General features: G+C 47.6%; 1 protein-coding gene across 4 annotated transcripts in view; it reads right to left on the bottom strand.

Moving 5' to 3' along the window:
* Window positions 1-21,770, bottom strand: part of robo3 (roundabout, axon guidance receptor, homolog 3 (Drosophila)) — a 98,025-nt gene that overhangs the window by 34,100 nt on the left and 42,155 nt on the right. For 3 of the 4 annotated variants that reach the window (XM_029174203.3, XM_029174204.3, XM_029174205.3), the window contains exon 2: window positions 8,055-8,381. In XM_029174203.3, coding sequence (XP_029030036.1) covers window positions 8,055-8,381 — 327 coding nt within the window. Of the gene's footprint in view, window positions 1-8,054; window positions 8,382-16,912; window positions 17,634-21,770 lie in introns of those variants that run through there. The other variant, XM_029174206.3, reaches the window with a different exon arrangement.

The raw sequence follows: 21,770 nt of genomic DNA, 5'->3' as shown, positions 1-21,770 counted from the left end.
GGGTCGGGACTGGAGGCAGGCGAAGCAACAGTTCCAATTTTCCACCCCGTCAACAAACTCTAGAAACAGATGGATCTTGGTGCCGAAATCTATTTAGCGCCACTTGAATGACTTAAGCCCCTGTTCACTGACCTTTTCTAGCATTGAGGTGGGACTATGTCTGCAGGAGAAAAGAATCTTGTGCAAATACAAAGAGGCAGAAATCAATAAGGATTTAGCATATCTGCCCTAATATTTACCAGTGGCACAAAGGTCAAATACTCAAATCCTCCTGAACAGCTGACACTCAACACCTCTGCAACAGTTATAGGTTCACTCCAAGTAAGAAACTGACTTGAAAACCATTTAATTTCAAGGAAAGATGAGACGAGACCAACAGTGGAAAGACGTGAGTGGAGACGGAAAATCTACGAGTACATTTAATAAATATCTAATAAATTTCCACTGTTAATCATGTGCGTGATAAAATATGCAAACAGTCTTTGACTCTGAGGAACAGAAATCTGATTATGCAGCTGAGCAGAGTAGATAAACATGACGTTAATTTAACATTTAACACCAGTGATCAGGAAAAGACTGGTATTGTTTGCAACTCAGATATTCATTTTTCCACAAACACCGATATGGAAAGTTGAGACTACTTTTGACAGACACCACATTCTGTAATTTACCTCGAGGGCGGCAGCAATGAGAAGACGCCCAATTACTGGACTGAGGGGACCTGTCAAAACAAAACGAGTTTCCAACCCCATCGACTCATTCAGCAACAACAATGCGTTCTCCAATAATTTCAACGAGTTGGAAAAATCAAGATGCTGCATTTGTTGTTTAGGGACTTAATGAAGTTTTCCAATTAGCAGAATAAGTCGGGGCAGATCAACTAGACATTGCTGCCCAGCGAAGATCCAATTACAACATCCAACGAGAATAACTGGCCTCAAACATTCTGATACATTGCAGCATCTCTGCTGAGTTGACCACTTTAAAGCACGAGGATCATCTTAATTCTCCGAAGCATCCATCTAGTTTCCTGCTTAGAAACCAGACACGTTTTACTTCTGCAGCTTTAATGTCCTTGGTTTTTATCCAGTGTGTAATGATGCTCTGATTGTGTTCGATTGATCTGCGTGAAGCGCTATCGACCGCCGTGGCCTCCTGCGCGTACGGCCCGTCGTGAGTGATGCGTGAGGCGCTTTGGGCCTCTCGCTCTCAGCTGTCTGCCATTTGCCGTGTTATCTTCAGTCCACCTGCCTGTAGCACCTCATTATAGCAGCTGCTCATTCACTGCTTACTGTGTTGTATCACCTCCGGGTGCACTCAGACCTACACCAGTGAAAAGAAACGCCGGCTTCTCGTTAATCTCAGAGAGGCCGATGCAAAAAAACCTTACCAAGTTTATCAATTTCTGTTTCCTCATAAACTTCCACAATGGCTCCTCTGGCCTAAACGGCTGCATTGTGTTATTGTGTTACTCTAACAGACATGTGCACAAGGAGGAAGTTGAGCTGGGAGGCTTCTTTGTCCTAATCTCCACCCTGCAGGAACCCACCCACCCCATGACCCTTCGTTAGCATTGCCAGAGGGCTATTGCTGGCCTCAGTGAGCCCAGACAGGGGGTCATTTGCATCTTATAAGCCATATGACTAATGACTCTCAATTAATTACGTCACATTCTGAACCATGGCACCACGTTCAAAAAAACCAATCGAGGCTATGAAGGAGGAGCACCAGAGAAACAACAGTCTGATACAAACAAAGTTCAAATTCTTGTCACCTTAATGAGGTAAAATTAGTCAGCAAAAAAAACTTGACTAAGGGGACAAATGAGTCAGCAAGGCAGCAGCTCGACACTTGTGACCAGCAGCTCACAGAGATAATGAGGCGTGATTGGAATGGTTGGAGCAAGAGGCCTTCATTGTTCTCCACAGACCCCTGTGGGCCTTGAGCTCCACTGTCATTAATGGGGGGTGGGGAGTTTAAAGCTCTTCCTTACACCACCTGTTGTCAGCCCCCCCCCCCCCCTCCCCCGTTGTTCAGCTGACCCTTTATGACACACAACAACACATACACACACACAGACGCCAGTTACTGGCCGCATTCGCCTCGACTATGGTCTAATTAATTCATCTTTATCCTCTGGAGGAGGCTTTGGCTGGTGGGCCTGGCTCAATGACTGGCAGACGGTCACATCATACAGAGGAGGTTAAGCCAGAGGCCCGTGGCCCCACTCTGGCCATCTGATCCCCTTCTTTGAGACCTAGAATGGCCACCGGCTCTGCCCTGCACGAGGCCGGGACCTGCAATCCCATTAGTGAAGCATGAACAAACACACACACACACACACACACACACACACACACACGCACACGCACACGCACACACACGCACACACACACACACACACACACACACACACACACACACACACACACACACACACACACACACACACACACACGACAGCGCGTTATCATCAAGCAGCTGAGAATATCACTGCTGAAAGCTTCGCTGGCGTTATCACACGCCTCACTGTGCTAAATGCAAACACTCACGAACCAGTTCATGGCAAGATTATGATGAAGCACGTTGACGCGTGTGATCCGATGTCACAGATTTACACAGAGAAGAGTAAAAATAACTGCACAATGGGACTAGTAGACGCCTTAATAAATGGATCTGAAAGGCAAAGACAGCTGGTGGAAACATTGTTGCGCCGATAGACAGGAGCAGAAAGCTTTCGGACGCCGTCGTGGTTTCAGTGTGTAGATTTATATTGGGATGTTGTATAGCTCTAAAGTGGAGAACAAGCGTTACAAAATGCTGCAGGTCAGTGGACAAATACAGATAATGATACTGGCTAACGACACACTTTAAAGAGCACTAGGATCCAATCCTCCTTCTGTGGTAACAGCTACACTGTTCACTTTTAGTTCTGCCGTTCAGACTCTTCTAGAATAGAACACATCTTCTATTCCAATGACATGAAATCACCTGTCTCTTAATGGCTCAGTTGAGAATATCAGTTCATTTCCAAGTGGATCTCACGGTTGATTCACAGGTTCACAATTCAACAGCTTAAAGATGTTTAAAGAGACCCAGTCTGTGCCGTTCAGTGCCAGACAGAACAAAAGCATGTGAAATGTCTTCTGGAAGAAAACATAACATGATCATAGTTAATAACAAAAAAGACAAATGTAAACAATTCCCTTCTTTAAATTATGACACAATTTCTGGTTATCAACTTTTGATGGAAATATTTAGGCCAGAGAATCTTTCCACTTCGATGTTTTCTAGCCATCACAGAATCAAGAAAAGTCAGCTCCAACTGGGTGACTGTTGTCAGTCAACCCGATGGTCATTGTGTAATTGGTTATGGCCACAATGTAAAGAGTGAGACTAATAGAAGGTCAAATGCTGCTTAGTGGGAGGCTGCAGGTACTTGATGTGCAGATCATTATGACAGCATGCACTGCAGAGCTCCAATCACTGTCCATATGGCTCCACACCACTGGGGTTAATAGCAGGCACAGAGGGCAGCTTTACTACAGCGTGGACAGCACAGGGTGAGGGGCTCAAGGTAGCAAGCGTGGAGGGAGGGAGGAAGGGGGGAGGGAGGAAGGGGGGAGTCAGAGGAACTCAAGATGCTACTCTTTTCTAAACCCTTCTCAAATTCTTTCCATTTTCAAATCCATAAACCCTTCTGTCTAATGTTATCTCAGTGTGTGTGTGTGTGTGTGTGTGTGTGTGTGTGTGTGTGTGTGTGTGTGTGTGTGTCTGTGCGTGCGTCAGTAGGAGAGAGAAAGAGGTGGAGACAAAAAGAGAAAGGAGGATCTGGCTGGTAACGGTATTGTCCAGAGGTCTGTCTACAGTGACTATGGGTGAGAAAGTCACAGACCACCATCACAAAGTCTAAACAAGTGGAAACAGACACACACACACGCACGCACGCACGCACGCACGCACGCACACACACACACACACACACACACACACACACACACACACACACACACACACACACACACACACACACACACACAGAGACAGAGGAGGACAGTAGTCTCATCCAATCACCTGTTCACTCCCTAAATTCCACGAGGCAGCTGCCGTCTTGACCCCTAAACAACCTTATATAAAGTGAGATGGGGGTTGTTTCGTGGGGCATAAACCCCTCAGAGGGTAATTCCAGTCGGTTTTAGCTGAAATGCCTCGGACGCCGCCCCCCGCACCTTGAAAAAGGCCATTTGTGTGAATATTCATGACACTGGCACTGGAAACACAGCCGGCATAATAAAAACGTCAGCGGTGTAAAACACTGAATGAAAGTGCCGCCAGGAGCTCAGCAGCTCATTGTGAATGTCACATTCCCACCCAGGGGTGTCTGGCCTGTTAGGCCCATTGTGCTTGACTGACTTTTATGCCACTGACATGATTTGGCCTCTGCTCCTGACACGTAACTCTTAAGGCCACGTTTCCTGGATCAAATCAGAATCTCTTTTAAAGCATGAAATCGCATAGGACGGAGGCGCAACACACAGACTTGAAAAAGAATTCGATGCATTTTGTGGCAAGGTAACACAATGTATGGGTTGACCAAGAACGAGGGGTGGGGGGGGGGGGGGGGTCAAGGCTCGCTGGATCATATTTGAGGTTAGTTTTCACCTACTGACGCTTGAAATGCCTCACATTTCGCGCATCAAGCAGTCACTTATCAAACATCATTAATAGTAAGTGGAATCTGTTACTGAGCTAACTAAGCAGAACCTTCCCTAATGAGTTGTTGAGTGATTAATTGTCAATGCATGAAAAAACTGTCTGCAGACACTTGAGAAATAATGAGCAAAGATTTATTTTGGGATTCAAGACTCAATGCAACTAAACTACAAAAATGTTCTGACAACACTGTGTTTATCCGTGGCTTAATTAGTAGCTACTACTCAACATTATGCACCAGGATCTTCACTATTTTAATTAAACAGATGAACACTAGGATTATCCAATTTGATACAGTAGTTCAGTCATTTCTTAGCATAGATGAAGAACAAACAAATCAGGTAATTTGTGTTGTTGCATTTTACATTATTTTATTTGACCCAACATTGTAAATCATATTGTTTGTTTACCTTACCTTAGAATCACATTGTCTAATAAATGTATCTCACACAGGAGGGAATTAATTGTCACAATTAAGTCTCACATACTTTATCAAGATGTAGTCATTAAGTATTGACCTAGACTTGGCGGAGATCAAATTTTAAAGGTCTCAGATATTTTAAAGGTCTCAGATAGTGAAGTGACCCCATCTTTCTAAAGAGATGGCACCCCACGGTTTCTAATTGGATTAATGGTGACGTGTGGGGATGGTGATGTTGTGTGAAATGTCTCAGAGGCCACTAAATAGACTGCCCAGAATTTCAGTGGAGCTACATCAGGCCCCCAGAGAATGAATCCTAATTTTGTTAACTCTTACATTTGTATCTGGCAACAGCATCAGGTCAAAATCTCCCACCGGTCAGAACCGGATTTCATTACAAGGTACAGAATGTTTGTCTATGTTGCAGTGTTACACTCTGAGGATGCTGGTGATATCAATGGGGAAGGGCAGAACGTTGGTTATGCTGCAGGAGCTCTGTGATATATGCTTTCAAGCCACGACTATAGAGCCACAGGGAACGATTCCAGCAGAAGAAGAAGAAAGGAAACTACAAACTCAGCCATCACTGAAACCTTGTCCTCTTATGAACTACAGCTAAAATACACGAGGAAATGTCCGGACAGGACAAGAATGTAGATGCATATGCACAGAATCAAGTGTTTTACAGCTGAATGGCCTTTGTCCGCCTCCTGACACACACACACACACACACACACACACACACACACACACACACACACACACACACACACACACACACACACACACACACACACACACACACACACACACACACAGGCTGTTTACTGTATGTAAATGTCAGTGACACAGGCCGGCGTCTGCCATCTTGAGCCTCTGCGGGGCTGTGCTGAGGCCCCGGCGGCTCCAGGCAGGCGTGTGCCCACGGTCCCACTTCTGGCCCTGCTTGTGCCGCGCAGGAGGACGCTGGCAGCCAGCGGACGGGCGACCGCTCGTTCCCTCATGCTGTCAGTGTCTGTGGCGGCAGCGGTCCAAGAAATGTGTTTGTGGGTTTGTGTGCACAGACACACGTGGTGACACTGCTGGTTTTGTCCTCTGCCACTGAGGATTAAGGCGTCTTATCGGCGAGATCAACTGCTATGCACCAAACTGTGTTCCTGTCCATGTGCTGCAGAGAATATCACCTTCCACCAGACCGGAGCATTAGTGGGGACAGATACAGGAATGTGAGGCAGAATGAGCAGCACGGCGCTGCAGACTGGAGCTGCCGTTACAGAAAACTCTATCACGCTTGTTACTGTGAGCAGCTGCCAGAAATATCTCAAGGACGCCAAGAACCAAAATTAATAACGTGTCCTTGGTTTGGGTTGAGCAATATTCTAAGCCACGAATAATGAAAAGCAAAAACAGCGTCTTGAAATCAAATGAAAGCTCAAAGGAAGCGCAGCGACAGAAACGTTAGGGATTATTCAGGAGGGAGACATCCCTGCGTCGGGCTGAGTCTTTGTCTCTTCCTCTGTGCAAAGTGATTCTCAACACCTCCGTCTGCTGCAGGTTTCCTTCCACGCTTACGCTGCAGTGATGCCGATGGAGGTGCAGAGAACGGGGACGGGGAGGAAGCGCTCAGTCAGGGCACGCGATCAGCGCTTCACACTGGACACAGGTCGGCCTGATTATTCAGTTGGCGCTGGAGCCTTTCAGGAATAGTTCATCTCGTGTCGGGAGTCCAGGGCACAGATTCGTTTTTAACTCGGGGGTTTAGGAGTTTATTTCCCAGTGGTCAGTGGGTTTGAATTAGAGCAATGAGGAATTCTCTGGAAGGATTCAGTTTAAAAGCCACAGTGAAAGGATGTCAGGAAACGTTTCTGCTTATACAGCAGCATTTTTGCAAAATGGCAGATGAGCACAAGAAGAACATATTGAAACAAATACCCTGATGCCATAACACCAACTGGGGCTTTTCTACAATAAACAATAAATGATTTCTTTAATTCTTGAATCCATTTCTCTTAATCCAGTGGTAAAAGTTAACCTTCACTAAACAAAGCGGCTCCTGATAAAACCGAGCGCTCGCACCTGTCGCCGCCGCCGCTGCAGCTGCTGAGCGACTATCTGCCGGCATCGAGTTCAACACCTTCTCATTAGGGGAGCTTTATCTAGCGCGCTGCTGCTGAGGACAGGCCAAACAGGCTGGAAATCACTTCAGCCTCCTTAATAACTTGACACTCATTTGACTTCAATCACAGATTTACAAATCGTTTAGCGCAGCCTGAGTCCTAACAAAGGCCCAAACCGGGCACAGCAACAAGCCAACTACAGTGTATTCATATTCATATACTGTAACTCAGCCCTTTTTGTAGAGATGCTTGAATAATAAAGGCAATGCCCTGACAGAGCAGCAAGGATTTAATTGGTCCTATCTGCATTTTAGTGCCAGCCGCCCTGTAACAGAGGGAGGCGTCATGTGGAAACTCATCTGACAGGAGTGCGCTGTACTGTAAGAAACCAACATCTGCTACAGAGACGCTGACAACCAACACTGGCCTTTCTTCCCCTTCCTGCGGGAAAGTTTCTCAGCTTTCCTGTCCACTGGCGACAACTGTTATCAGGCTTTTCTTCTCATCTGTGGCTGGAGCTAGCTGTCATCCATCTACATTAACAGGCCCGGTCACAGAGGCACGGTCACGAAGCGACAGAGGCCGAGCTCTCTGAACCTGCCATGTTTAAGGCCGGGCAGCGTGCGGGAGAGCGAGGACCTCACGGTGCAGGCTGCCAAGAGATCTGACAGCAAGGTCGCGGCTGGTGTCTGGAGTTAACTCAGGCAAGTGATGGCAATGATAACTGCGTGTGAGCCGTATCCACACACAGCTGAGCAATGACACCCAACAGTGAAGGGGCAAAAACAGATAAAAACACCTACTGGCCACTTCCAGCGACGCGTTGCGACTGACCGCCTCGCCCAGGTAGTTGCGCGCCACGCACACGTAGACGCCCTCGTCCGGCTTGCTCCGCCTCCCGTGGACGATGCGCAGGAAGAAGAGGGAGCCGCTGGGCAGCAGCATCCGGTGCGAGCGCGGGTCCTCGCGGTCGGTCTCCACGCGCTCGCCGTCCTTGTACCACTCCACCGTGGGCGTGGGCCGCCCTTCGGCCTTGCAGTTGAGCGTGGCCGGCTCGCCCTTGGACACGATCAGATCGGACGGGTGTTCTATGATCCGCGGGGGCGCGTCCTCCAGCCGGGGCCGGGAGCCTGGACACAAGCAGCAAAAACCACAATGAGCTGTGAGAGCAGCAACAAACATGGTCTATTGGTGGTCAACATTTAGCGCCTGCAGCTGGACTGAAATCTGGGACAATAAAAGCTAGATATCAAACTAAACAGATCCACTGTGTTTCCAGCGCCAGGAGATTAAAAAGGCTTAAGACAACACTCTGTTTTATGTGGAGATCTTAAAGGCATTTGAGAGTCACAATAACGGCCCAGTCCCTAAATCTAAGGGATGCAAACAGTCATTTAAAGCCCTTTGCAATTAACTGTGACAACATGATACACAGAAGCGTCCGACAGCCTGTGAAGAGCAGCCCAGCTTTTACAGAACACACAGCAACCTCCTGAGCTGATCTGTGAGCTTCAGGAAGTCACCACGGCCGCATTTAATGAGCGTGTAACAGTTCCATTCAAAGTATGATGTATAAATCAACAAGGACGAATGTGTCATTTCTGCATCGATCAAACTGAAACTGATTCCTGTGGCAGTGGATTAGATTAGAAAGCATCTGGTAGGTGTTTGCTGTTCAATAGAATGGCTTGCGTAGCAGCAGGCTCAGCAGGGTGCCAGCGTCAGTAAATGACTGTCTGCAGACGGCTCACCGACGTCCAGCTCTTCTTCTAAAGGCCTCAAACACAGGAATAAAGACAGATACGGAGGCGCGCGGAGATGGAGGAGAGGTCGTTCCCACAGGTTTTGCTGCAAAGCTTTGAAATTACCCCCCCCCCTTCCCTGCTCTACTCCCTCCTCCCCACTCAATTTGAATGACAACATGTTGGTGGCACAACTGTGTTTGAAAGGAAATAATACAAGCTGGAGCGCCACGGGAGGAACTTGTCCCTGGAGAGCACTTGAAAGACAGACAACGGGAGGCGCGTCTTGACTTTTCTGTTTCACAAATACCAATAAGTTTTGTTCCGCATTCATGATGTTGTGCTGTCATGCCCGTGCGACGTTAACCAACCATCCACATCCACACTAAAACGTCAGCGGTCGGCAGGAGCCGTATCGACTACTCTTCACATCATGGCTGTAGGTGTTGTGTTGGAGGTGCTCGTGTTGAAGCCGCAGCTCAGCTCTAATCTGGGGAAGTTTGACTCTTAGTGACAAACCTAATCTGTGATTTGTTATGGAAATCTACAATCCAGGACTACATTTCCACAGGGATAATCTCCTGTTTTGTTGAGTTTGGAAGCTGAGGGAGAGGAGGACTTCACTCTGAGAGCTCAACAGGCATGAGTTGCACAAGTCAAACTGGAACGAGTCGTGTGGAAATGAAAAGCTTTTAAAAGGAGAGAAACTGCAGTGTGAGTGAGGCTGAGCTCGATACTATCACGAGTGCCCGACGGAAACACGGAGAAACCATACTGTACTGTAACCATACTGTCTACAAGATCTGCCACCACCAGCTGCCAGATGCACAACTCAGGTTGAAAATGTGGAACGGATACATAAAAACCGCTTCAAGATTCTCTGAATCTGAATCGGGTAGTACGTTTATTAACTGTGGTCCAGGTATCGGTTGTACTGTACCACTCTGAGATATTTGAATTTCTAAGCCCGGGATTCCACAGCTACATCCCTCAAAGAGTGGACGCATGGAACATATACAAGCAAGGCTGGAAGAGATGATGTGAAACGGGTAAAAGTGACGGCTGAGTGTGGAGAGTGCAGAGGAGTTCCTAATAGGACGGCCTGGGTCCTCTGAGGGCCTATTAGCTCCTGCACATGGACGGCAGCAACTCCACGTGAGCTGATGAAGCCACAGGGATGCTGTGAGAAAGCAGCCTTTGAATGTGCTTAACGAGAAAGCACACAACAGATTAATTACTCTACTGACGAGCTTCGGTAAATATGAAGGATCACGTCACTGTGTGTTAATACACGTATAGCCTGATCAGAGTTTGGGTTGATACACAATGAATGGAATCCTGAGTCATCTATATACCACATGGAATAAAGGTTTGTGAACATAAACACTTTATTTCATCGACTAATTCCACAGAATGAAAATCGATCACACTGATTACGCTGCCGCCTCCTTCCAGCCTTAATCTAATCTCAGGCACCATCAGTATTCCTCTCTGCTGCTCCTGAAGAAGAAAACGAAGATGCAAATATGTCCTGACTGGGTGATAGCTAACAAGCTAATAACAATAAGACCTTGCTTCACTTTGAATGTTGCTCTAATAAAATGCTGCATGATCGAATGTAATTAATCCAGCAGAGAAAACCCGAACAGTGTTTATTGTAATTAGCTTCACTCAGCGTGAACTATTTGCGTCCAGACTCAAGGCTCGTGTGGAGAATGCTGCATTTAGGGTGTGGGCGAACACTGGGATTTATGCACAGACGTGGTGAGATGGTGTCAAAGTCGACTTTAAAGTCCGGGAAAAATGGAGGACCACGAAGGCTGAGAATGTGACACAGATATAGAGTGGGCAGGAAAACAGCCAGGTCCTCGTTATGATGGAGAGTGGCAAAGTGCTGAGGCGCAACTTTTCTCATCTCGCACAAGAACAAGAGGCTCGCAGATATAAAACAAGCAGGAAAGCACTGGCAGGGCTCTGCTTTCCAGCTCCCGCGTGCCAACTCCCAAGTCCTATTTCACCACAAACACAAGTGGACTTTCATCCTTAAGCAGATTTACTCCCTCTGGAAAGACAGAAAATCAAAATAGCAGCCAGGAGCTCTGACACGCATCGCTCCGTTACTCAGCTCACCACATGAGCGGCCCCTGGTTTATTTCTATGTGGGAGTCGGGCTGTTTTCAGATGTGCCGTAAACCATAGGAGATTTAAACACTTTACTACTACATTCAAAGTGGCAGGTCAAGGATGTTCACCTTGTTTCCAGGGCGACAGGCTCCTACGCCTTTTTCTCTGGATATAAACATTGACTGAACTTGATGCCTTTCACACATCTCACACACCCAGACGTTAGCTTTCAAGCACAGATGGTGCGTGACTCACGCAATAACTGGGACGAGTATCTGACACACATCTCCACACCTACTCACCAACTGCCTCAGAGGGACCCACCCCCACTGCCATCACAGGCATCAGGTGAGTCCGGCCCACAGGCGGAGCCGCATCCACGTCATGGACGAGGAGCGTTTTTCAGCACGAGGGGCTCGGAATCATCCCAACACCTCACTGCAAAAGCCGACAGGTCTTTATCAGTCTGAACGGAGCCATCCTCAGGCTTAGCACCTAAAATTAAGGCTGAGTTGAGCTAACTGGAGATAACCAGCCTCCACATCTAATGCTACTTAAAAAGACAGATCAGTGGCAGGACAAAGTCCTTTTAGACCAGAACTCCAGAAGAACCGCAATGAAAGTACCTGAAGAACAGACAGAGCTTTAGCAGAGACTGTGGGCGTGAGGTGACGATCAAAGCAAATCCAACAACTTTTCTATTTCTATTCCTCCCTCATCTGCAATTCTTTTTAGTCGGCCTCTCATGGAAGCTGTTGTTTTACGGTTTAGTGGCCTCCTCCCTTCTCTCCATTTTCACTGAAGCCACAGGAATTGATTTGCAAATGTGCTTTGTGCATTCAAAGTTAAATTGGCATCAGTGAAGGAGGACAGAGCATTCTCTGCAGCCTGCTGCTCCTTCACCTCATGGACGACGACACGGGGACGAGGCAGCGCTGGTAACTGGGCTTGTGTTCAGGCCAAGCGTCCAGGGACGACCCGGCTGTGTTCATCACGCGTCTCTGGGGGCGGCGCCAGCTTCTTCTGGACCACATGCGCTTCCTCACTGCAGCAGGAGATCCTGGTCCTGCTGGGGTGCGTTCTAACTACATGTCTGGGCAAACGGACAGTGAACAGTGTTCTGGTCCAACAGGAACAGACAGCTGAGCTGCAGTCAATCTTAACACAAAGAAGCTTCTCGTGGTAAAACATGCAGGAGAGGCTTGAGTTAATTAAGCTTTGACTCAGCTCCAAGTACAGAACCATTTACTTTGACTTTAAATGGACGTTCCTCAAATTTCAGCAGGAAAATATACAGGTTTCTGCTGAGCATCAAATATAACAATGTTAAGGTCAGTTCAGTTATATTTAAACTTTTGGGACTATTCACAAACAGAAATCCTGAGGATTTAAACACAACCAGTCCAGCATCTGAGTAGTCAGTCTGACTTCCAGTAGGCTGCCAGTAACAAGCATCGATTTTCTCCACTGAGGGGAGCGGGGGTGGAGGTGGGCTGTGACAGGACACCAAAGCTGCGACTGTAAATGGCATCGTGGCTCTCAGTCTGATGAGAGCAGGAAGTGACAAACTGAAATACTGGGAAAACGCAGCAGTGAGGGAAAAAGAGGCTCTGGGAAGTGGATGTGGTGCTTCACCCGCGAACAAGCTGAAGGAAGCTTCCAGTTTCCTCCACGCAAGGCGGTGACTTGTCATGTTTATTTGTATCAGCGCAGTAGGAGTCACCAGGACGGGGAGGGAACCCTGCAGAACCAGAGGGAACTTAACGCTAACGGTTCAACTGGAACCTAAAATCCTGCAGGCGAGGAGACTTAAAACTGAAAAGTGCCGAACCAGACTTTAACTGAAGGACGCGATGATGACGCCACCATCTGTGGACAGGAGGTGCTTTGATGAACTGTCCATCACATCTGAGTGCTACACAAGCCTTCTCCTTCTCTGAGAGCCTGGTTACTCACAGACTGAGGTTATTTTTCCACGATGATGCGCATCTGGCAGCGTGAGGAGACTTAACGCGCTGCAGCCGAATATGAAACTCCCAGAACGTGTAACGAGTCTGTGGCTGAACACAGCCTTTGCACAGTGTTGGATGAGTTCTAGCACATGATTGAGAAAGAATGGAGGCAAATGCAGGGGAGAAGGAGATGAAGTCAGATCCAGCTGCCCATCATTCACATTTTGCAACAAATACTTTTAAACATAACATTGCGGAGTAGACCTCTAACTGCAGAAACGTCTTTGAGCAGTACTCAAAGTACTTCTACTCAAAGTACTTCCCTTTAGGACGTCACACATAGCCATCAATCAGAGCAGAAGCAGAGATGCCTCCTGTTGCTCAGTGCCAGCGCTGTTGTCATGGAATAACAAGTACCCGGCGTGGTGGTCCAACACAGACCAGTGTTCCCAGCGCTGCCTGGTCATCAGAGCAACATGCGTACACTCAGTAGAACCTCACCAATGAACCAATGGTACCAAAGAACCAGCAGGTGAAGGTTCCAGCTGCATAGAACAGTTTGGGCTCAAGTTAACACAATACAACATATGGAGCACTGAAGATTCACTCTTACTGTCAATTCATGCCAACTGAATACATATATAACATCATGTAATTAGCTCAGCTCCTGAGGGAGATATTACCTGAATCATTACACACACACACACTGTACAGACACACAACCCTTTTGAAGGCGTCAGTGTGTGTCCTAGGAAGACGACGTCTTCAGAAGAATGATGAGAGCGTTCTGACACAGCGAGAAAATGCATGCGCCTTGTTTTTGGATCGCTTTAATCATGAGCTGGCGCGAGCGAGGGAACGTTCCTCCACAGAGTTCTTCCCATAGACGACAAACAAACACCTCTACGACTCTGTTCAATTAGCAGCAGCTCAAGCGTAGCCGAGTCTCCGGCGGTCTGTGGTTCGTCTCACCCGACCCAATGCCTGCCTCCGTATCATGAGCAGCCCTGGAAAAGTCGACCCCAGTGAAGCTGCTGGAGCTCACGCTGGCAGGGCGTGTGTGTGTGTGTGTGTGTGTGTGTGTGTGTGTGTGTGTGTGCGTGCGTGCGTGCGTGCGTGCGTGCGTGCGTGTGTGTGTGTGTGTGTGTGTGTGTGTGTGTGTGTGTGCGTGCGCACGTTTGGGGGGTCCATCTGTCTGAAGCCGGATCGAGCAGCTCGATCACACTTGAGACCTTTAAAGAAGGGGGCGAGTGTCCGGCCCTGCAGCACCCAGAGATGTCCCCCAGCGGAGATGTCCCCTAAAAGACCTGTCCCCAGCAGACCTGTCCCCAGCAGACCTGTCCCCAGCAGACATGTCCCCCAGCAGCGCGCCGCCATCGCTGGCCTGATGGAGACACGCACGCTGCCCCGTCCTGTCCCTGTGCAGCCTCCAGCAGCAGGTCATTGATGGTTGGCGCTCGGGGGGAGTTTGTCCCACGGTGTGAAGGTGGAGCTGTAGCGAGTCCATGGTTACGTTTGGACGGGGACACGTTTTCTCTCCTGCTTCTCACACTTCAACACACTAATAACCTGTTAATAATGCATCATGAGTTGTGTAATGAAAATCTACGACTGGGAATATCTGCTATTAGTGGTATGAATAATGGCTGCTCAGTGACAACCACACCGCTCAACGTCCACATTTAACATATTCCTTCTTTCTATATTTAGCAGAGCAGCAGCTGTTTAAGGAAGACGTCTGGAAACAGTCTCCTCGTGACTATCGTTGCTGATTCTGATGTCAGTAGGACGTTCAGATCCATCTTTGTCTTATTCTCAGTCGGAGGAAATTAGGATTCTGCTCGTGATACTTTTCAAGAGCCACAGCTCCTTTCCACGGATCATAGCAGAGCCGGTTGAGCTATTGACAGTCTAATTGATCTGTGAAGAGCAGATGGGCAGGCAGGTGGGGGAGGTACAGATATACCTAGGGTGTGTGTTTGTTCTCAGCACCGCTACAAAGCTTCCTCTGTCTCCTGCTACCAGAAAAAAACAGACGTGCTGTCATTGTGCCGAGAGCAAAAACCCGAGCTCCTGTCTGTTACGAGTCACTCAGCGTTAAACTGCTACAAGTAAATTGAGGGTTTTGTGATTAACAAAATAAATGTTTCCAAATGGCAGGTTGAGGATCTGTAGAAAGAGACTGTACTGTCGTTGGGTTCAGAGCTGTTGGATGATGAAACCACGCTTTGGGCTCTGACGGGAAAAAAGGCAATTGAGACAAATCCTTTAAGCAACAGTAAGATGAAAACAACTTACAGATACAACGGAAACGGGTGAAAACTGCAGTTCTTGCTCATCCTGGGTCTCTATTCAACCACGTCATCCATGAAAGTATGTTTCTTTACTAGAACGAGACCACAGATATGTTTTGTAGGAAATAATTGCAACCGTCGTGCTTAAAAATGTCGCCTGAAAGCTCGTTTAGAATCCTAAACTCTAGATCTACACAGCAGCAGTACTTCCTCCGTGTGGAAAAGACTGGGATCCGTTGATGCGTCATGGACACGTTACTCCTGACACCCCACACACTTCCCCTCCGTGCGCTCAGATCCCAATTACAGCGCGGCATCGGTGTGGTGCGAGCTGCTGGATCTGCTGACTCAGCGTGGACACAACACCGGTCACTTAATAAAAAGCCTGGCAAACAGCAGCCTGTTGACTGACGGTGGCAGAGCCTCAGTGGACGACGGGGCACAGAACAGAGGAACGCTACTCTACAGCACTTTATCTCATGCATTCGCTCGCTTCTCGGATCTGAGGCTTCCTGTCCCTTTAATCTCTCAGCATTGACACAAAGGTGTATTTAAATGTAAACTCCAAGCAAAAGCATGTACACGGCTAAAAACAGTCCAGGCTTTCCTCTTGATGGTTGACTGTGTGTTTTGCTAAAGTATAAATAAGTAGCTTTAATCCGTCTGGTCCCAGAGGAGAAGCTGGAGTCGCTGACGAGCTGTTTTTTAACTTCATATGCTGTGTTCGTGGTTAGTGTTCACAGCCTTTAAAAAGGAGCCACAGCCGTGGGACCAAAGACACGGAGCTGTCACAAACTACAACATCCCACTGAGGTGAAGACACAAACACGCAAGCGCTGACCTGTTGACCTGCAACAGTTCACCAGACGTCCACCTGTGATTCCTCAGAGCCCATGAGTTTCACTGAACACAATTACAGGCACAGGAGTCCTGTGGACGTGAGATGTGTGGCTCCACAGGCCTGGTGGAAGCTAACGCTAAAGAAACCAGCAGCTGAATCTACACAAGGCAACACACAGCTGGAATCAGATCGAAACAAGCACAGCATCACGTGAGCGCTTCTATTTGAAATGAATGACACTAGGAAGGAATCACACATGTTACAGCATTGTTGTGCACAAACAGAGAGGTCAGAGGTCAAATTCATACCCTCACCCATGACCAGCTGTACGGTGGGGTTGGATGTCTTGGTTTTATAGACGACAAAGTGGGATATATGTGGGGAACAGATGCTGGTGTGAATCCACAGTCCCATGGGCAAGGTACACAGTGGAGCTGCATATGTGCTGCTCTGATGATTTAAATGGCCTTTTAAATGACATCATGCAGGAGGATTAGGACACGAGTGCAAGGGCTACAGCACGTTTCACAGAGACAGAGAGGAAAAGGTGAAATCGTCCATTAAACCCACTTCTTGTCGTATGGGCCTGTTTATGTATGAGCAGTCTGAGCTCTGGGCTCATAGTTTGGGGGCACTGCTTTTCGAGCAAAGGCTCCATCTGTGCAAACATGCGCCAAACCAAGCAGCCGCACGCCAGTTTAAACTCACCATATGCCAAAGTTGTGAGCGCAAAGACGAGCAGCGGGACAACCGGTGTCAGGCGGCTCTCCATCCTCCTCCGCGGCTGCTCATAGGTGGACGGTCGCTCGGGCTTCGGGGGACGGGCGCTCCGGCAGCAGCTCAGCGCTTTGGGTCCGAACGCAGCCTACGAGATGAAACCTCCGCAAACTGCATCCAACTCCACCGGCAGCATCTCAGCAGCCGCGCGACACAACGCTCGGCTCCAGCATCTCCACGCGCGCGCGCCGGCGCGCTCTTCCAGAAGTCCCGAGTCGCTGCTGGCACCGGCGAGCGGCGAGAGACGAGCGGAGACGCGGCGAGAGACGAGCGAAGACGCGGCGAGACACGAGCGCAGACGCGGCGAGAGACGAGCGCAGACGCGGCGAGAGACGAGCGCAGACGCGGCGAGACACGAGCGCAGACGCGGCGAGACACGAGCGCAGACGCGGCTCGGAGTGGCGGCAGCGCCCGGTCAGCGCGTCCAGCTCGCGCTCCTCTTCCTCCTAACCAGACGCGCTACGGCACATTCTTCTTCGTGTGAACTAATCCACAAAGTGCACAAAGTGGCGGCGCCGACGGGAAAAGTCCGCTGTGCCCGTTGAACGCGGAGCCGCTTTTGTTTCGTCCCGTCTGTCTAGTTTCGTCCGCTCCGCTCCGCTTCTACGTCTGACTTACTACAGCCTCATCACACACCACGGTCCGAGCAGCCCGAGCGCACCGCCGTAAAGTCAGCGTCTATGGGATCTGACGCTTCCTAATGTTTTTTCAAAATAAAACAAAACGACATTTTAGGGGTTTGAATGTTTTAAAACTTATCAATAATTGGATATTTTATATTATGAATTGTGTTATATTTGTGTTGTATTGTACTCATACATATATTACTATTATATGAAGATAAATGTAAGATATACATGTAACGTTAGATAGCAGATTATTGTGTTGTTGTGTTGTTTTGTTAACCTATGATAAAATACACACTACACATAAATTTGCTACTAAACTATTTTACTAACTAACTAATTTGCAATAAACAACTACACTTTGCATTTTTAAATTAGATTATTAGCCAATCATTGTTTAGTGTGTAAAGGTTCCTATATGTAATATGGTCATTTCAGTTGTGCATTAAAGGGCATTTATTAAAGTTGATTTATTTTGTGGTCATTTTTTAGGTTTTTGCCTGCTCCTACCTCTATGTTGAAAGCACATTTTAAAGCTTCCGGTATGTTTGATTCTTTGTCACTTCACTATGTCCCTATCTTAAAGGGCCAGTGCACCTTGTTTTATTACGCATGCTGTGGAAGACCTAACGAAAACATTAGGTTTCAGTTTGGTGGATTGGTGGGTGATATTAAGAGATTAAGTACAAAAATATTCTTATCTACTATTATTTTTTGATTATTGTCCTAACCAGCTGCTCCATAAAGGGTCCCTGCAGTCTGTCCTAGCTGTCATTTGAGTAAATTCAGGCGAGTCCACCCTGGACACATTGCCAGTGCATCACAGGGCCAACCTTTCACACTCATGCTCACACCTACGAGCACAGACTTCAATTAACCGAAACACCTGGAGAGAACCCAGACACATTTGTTGTCCTGGAATCCATCACAGCGTAAATATTAATCATTTTCAGAATGTATCATCCTATTTTATAGCAAGGTTTTCAGGAAATGGGAGTGATGTCACTTGGTCCTTTATGATCCTACAGATCCTGCTTGGATTAAATCCATTTAGAATAAAGTCTGTTTTTCATTAAAGTCGCTCTAGCCAACGTGGTGGAAATGTCAGCGTTTATCTCAAAGCTGAAGCGGAGGCTAAATGACGCCGCTAGTAGTATGAATCCAAATGCAAATTTGGCACATGTGAAATACCTTTGATCACACAGACTGTGGTGCTATGTGTACAAATGAGGCAAAGGCAATGACACGGGAACGGGGATACAAACAAACCCCCACACATCACTGCCAAATGTCACTGTTTATCTGAGCACAGGCTTCGCCCGCACTTGATGGAAAGTGAAAAGCAATATTACATGTGCTCGCAGACATGGCAAACTGCAGCCAATGAGACTTGACACAGCAAGCGCCACACGTCTGCAATGAAGCAATAAGGAGTGATTGGGCCGAGCAGCGGTGAGCTGGATAAATATTAAGGGTCAGACTGGCCGCGTAAACACACAGCTCGTGACATTTATAGGAATGCATTCAATAGTGGTCTGCATACTAAGGTAAGATTTACACACCACTGTCAACACCAGGTGAGGGGGAGATCATTCCACATTACTGCAGTCGCGGCGCCTGCAGAGCGTTGTGAATAAATCCGCTGTTTTTTGGGCCAAAGGAAGCACCGAACGCCACTTAAACACCCCTGATATTCCTTTCATGTTTTATGCATGTACATGTTTAATTTAATTGCAGAAACTGATTAATTGAGCATCGCTCCGTGATTGAATAAAACATGATGAGGCCCTCCACTAAACGCATTTCCGCTCGCCTGTGACGGATGCTGCTACTTTGGCGCCTTCGTCAAACATTTGGCATAGCTGTCAGTGGAATCGAGCACTCCATGAATTTAGACTAATTATCCACATTAGATGGTGAATTACAATGACAGGCCATGGCTGGCGTTTGGTGCTGCGCCACTCTCATGCAGCTGAGCCGTACATCATAGAATTATGCCCCCTCCTCACACACAAAAGCTTTCTTTAATGAGGTGCTTTTTGCATTTGGGCTGAATGTATTGTAAAGGCCTTCAGAGTCAGCTTCGGGGAAATGTCAGCATTAAAACATTTTCTGCCAGCATAAAAAAACCTCTCTGTGACTATAGAGTGGAATTAATGGAGTAGGTTTGGGTGGTCAGTGAGTTTTCATTTCATTAGTGAAGCTTTGTTGCCTCTTCAGAGTCTAAACCCACTGAATGTGTAACGTGTGATGTGTGATGTGTGATGTGTGAGGGGACGTTACGCACACGTGCATTATCACTTTCAGTAAAAGTTTGTGTAGCGGTGTAGTTTCTCAGCAGATTAATGACTGGGAGTGAACTGGGACCATGATATATGCCCAGACTCTGCTTTGCTTGTTTCCTTTGGCAGAGGCGACACTGCCTCTACAAGCAATTCCATTATTCCACTCTGTTTACACTTGATTAAATGGCTTCATAAAAAAGGGAGAGCAATATGAAGTGTCCGCTTTTTTCCCCGTCTACAATCAAACTTCAGTTGCCAAGGAGATTGTGTGAGAGGAGATATTACACACGGCTCACTCTTCACGTCAGCTCCAGAAATACTTCTAAAAGAGCCTGAGCCAGAGAGGTGGTCAGTAGTTACTGTAGCACTGCTGCCTCACAGAGGAAGAGACGGTGCTGGGTTTGACTGCAGGGTCCAAAGACACGCACCCACGTAGAGCCCTGAGTGGCCCTGTGATGGACTGGACCCGCCTCTCGCCTGAGTGACAGCTGGGAAAGACTCCAGCGCAGCCGAGACCCTTACGAGGACACGGTGGTCGAAGGTGAGTGAGTGGTTCTTAAACCGGAGCGACTGGTTTGTAATTGAACACTAAACAGTTCCATTGGACGCCTGTCGGTCCTCATGCAGGAACCGCACTGTGTTTTCACACTGCACCAATGGAGGAGCTTCACTGTTGAGTGCTGTTGTGCGTGTCTGTTTCCACTATAGCAAATAAGTGAGTCTATTTTGTCTTCAACCAAAACCAGTTGATCTTTACCAGGATGACTCGAACATGAAAGGCTGTTAAATGTTGGCTCCTGCAAATGTTTTAGCTTCTCATCGGCCTAAAACTGTGCCTGAGCGCCTCCTTTGCCTCATTAAAGACCCGCCCCCTCCCCTGCATTGCATTCATCATTTTAAAGAAGATAAACACTGCATGGAGCTCTAGCGCTTTTAGAAGATGTTCCAGCAACCTGGGAAAACTAGGATTCTCTGAGACTGCTCCTTTTTCCCCATTGCATGTGTAGGTTAAACCTGCAGCTCCATAGTTCATAAAGTGTCAGACGGCAGCTCCCGTTCAGAGCTACTTAGGCCTGTGATTCACCTTCTTTAGGAGCTGATACTGTCTGACCTTGCAGGTATTCATCATGGGCGCAGGTCATTTACTCAAATGGCAGGTCACAGCTATGAATACGTTACAAGTGAGGGCTCTTTTCACTGTTACTAATGATTTAGCCTTCGTAGACAGAAGTGACCAGCCTGCTTCCTCCCTGCCCATAGATGACCATTAAGATCTCTGAACAGCTCTGATTGCAGCTTTCATCATTTCACATGAGTCCAATTAGAGGCGATAACGCCGAGGGAGAGGAAAAAGTCCCACGGAAATGTGAACCCACAGCTGTTGATGTCAAAGATTAAACTTAGGATTTGCTCATGATGCGCAAGTGAAGCAGATTTCAGTTGGACAAACGTCGGCCATGATTTACACCTTAAGCCGTGTTCACTGTGGGTGACAATGTTGTAGCCTCTGCTAAATAGTTACCAAAATATAAAGCAACAACATGAGGAAAGCATCAGCAGCAACAGTCTGTTCCTGATGAACCATAAGGTCATTAACTGTCTGTCACCTGCATCTATTCAGGACGTCTCCCTGTTTCCCATCACATGAGGTTCTTTTGGGTCGGCACCCTTTTATGACCCGTAGCTGCTAAAGGAGGACGGGCTCTTTAAGACGTTCCAGGCAGTCGATTCTTCCATAGATTAATTGATTAGGAGGGCGGTGCACAGAGATGACAATATATCTCCTTATTGATCTGCCTTTCAATGACACTGGCTGCTACCCAGCCTCCCTGAGGGAGGGAGATAGGGGAGGAGGGGGGGGGGGGCAGGATTACTGTT

This window comes from Betta splendens, chromosome 14 (assembly GCF_900634795.4).
Source record: "Betta splendens chromosome 14, fBetSpl5.4, whole genome shotgun sequence".
NCBI classification, from domain to species: Eukaryota; Metazoa; Chordata; class Actinopteri; order Anabantiformes; family Osphronemidae; genus Betta; species Betta splendens.
This window is presented reverse-complemented; position numbering and strand designations above follow the sequence as displayed.